The sequence below is a fragment of the Propithecus coquereli genome, unplaced genomic scaffold (assembly GCF_000956105.1).
Source record: "Propithecus coquereli isolate 6110/MARCELLA unplaced genomic scaffold, Pcoq_1.0 Scaffold8, whole genome shotgun sequence".
Lineage (NCBI taxonomy): Eukaryota > Metazoa > Chordata > Mammalia > Primates > Indriidae > Propithecus > Propithecus coquereli.
Window position 1 is genome coordinate 765,376 of NW_012154173.1, and position 1,233 is coordinate 766,608.

General features: G+C 34.1%; 1 protein-coding gene across 1 annotated transcript in view; it reads left to right on the forward strand.

Moving 5' to 3' along the window:
• The window catches only part of SNX16 (sorting nexin 16), a 44,775-nt gene that overhangs the window by 38,514 nt on the left and 5,028 nt on the right, over positions 1-1,233 (forward strand). The window contains exons 4-5 of the mRNA XM_012663095.1: positions 610-685; positions 893-1,029. Of these exons, the coding sequence (XP_012518549.1) occupies positions 610-685; positions 893-1,029 (213 nt within the window). The remainder of the gene's footprint in view (positions 1-609; positions 686-892; positions 1,030-1,233) is intronic.

Sequence of the window (1,233 nt, forward strand, 5' to 3'; positions counted from 1 at the left end):
ATGTTCTTGAGGACAAGAATAGAATGCAAATATAGTTAGGATTCTGAGAGTTAATTATTTTTTTTTTCCCTTGGTATAGGATTCAAGATCATCTACTGGGCTCGGGAGAAGCAATAGTAACATAGTGTAGAGTATTTGGCAAGTGGGCAGATAAGGGTTTAAAACAGTCACAGAGGATACGAGGAGTGGTAGATAACTATCACTAGATAATAACTAAGAACAATTAAAAAAATTGACCAGCAACACTGAAAGCTTTATCAAGGTGACCAGAATAGTTTCATGCATCATTCTTTGTGGTAGTATGATTTCATTGATTCGTTCTAGTCTTTATTTCTGCTATGTTTAGCATCTTGGGTATAAAGTACACAGTACAAAACAGTCAGTTTTGAGTGAATATGGTGAAAGGAAAGACAAGGGCCAAGCGATGTCAAAAATGCTGCCAAGGAAGTTGCTATTACAGTAGTATGTCTCCTCTGCTAATACAAATGAAATCAATAGCCACAGTGTTTTTTTAAGTGTAATCATGTAGGACTAGGCAAAAATAGATTGAGGAGAATAGAAACTAAAGCAGTAAATATGAGTTATTTTTGTCCCAATTCTACACTACAGGGATATCACATACTCACTTCAGGCACACTACGTTATTACTGTAATGATTCTTAAGAAAAAGGACTTGCATGTAGTTGTAAGTCCCCCTGGTGGATGGGAACTAAGAAAGCCAAGATAGCATGGCCTAAAAAGATAAGGCTAGAGAACAAATCATTTGGGGTTGTAAACATATTATTTTGATTATCTAAGTTCTTTGACTCTTCAGTAAGGCTCTTAAAAAAGATACTACATAGGTAATTAATTTTATTCTTTTTCTGCACGTGTTTGATTTTGTTTCCTTAAGGCTTTCTGTGAAACTTTAGAAGAGACTAACTACCGTTTACAAAAAGAACTACTTGAAAAACAAAAAGAGGTAGAATCACTGAAGAAACAACTCAATGAGAAGCAACTTCATATAGACACTTTAGAGAACAGAATCAGGTGTGTGTTGTGATACTTGTATTTTTAGTCTGACTAATTAAACTCTTAATACTCTGGGTTAAATGCTCTTTATATTTTAATGTGATTTAGGAAATTTCTGATTCTGAAAGTTATAGACTCTTAGCATACTTCCTTGCAGATTGGGAAAATTGTGTTTTGATTATGTATTTAGGAAACTGAACATTTGAAGGATGGGAAACACCA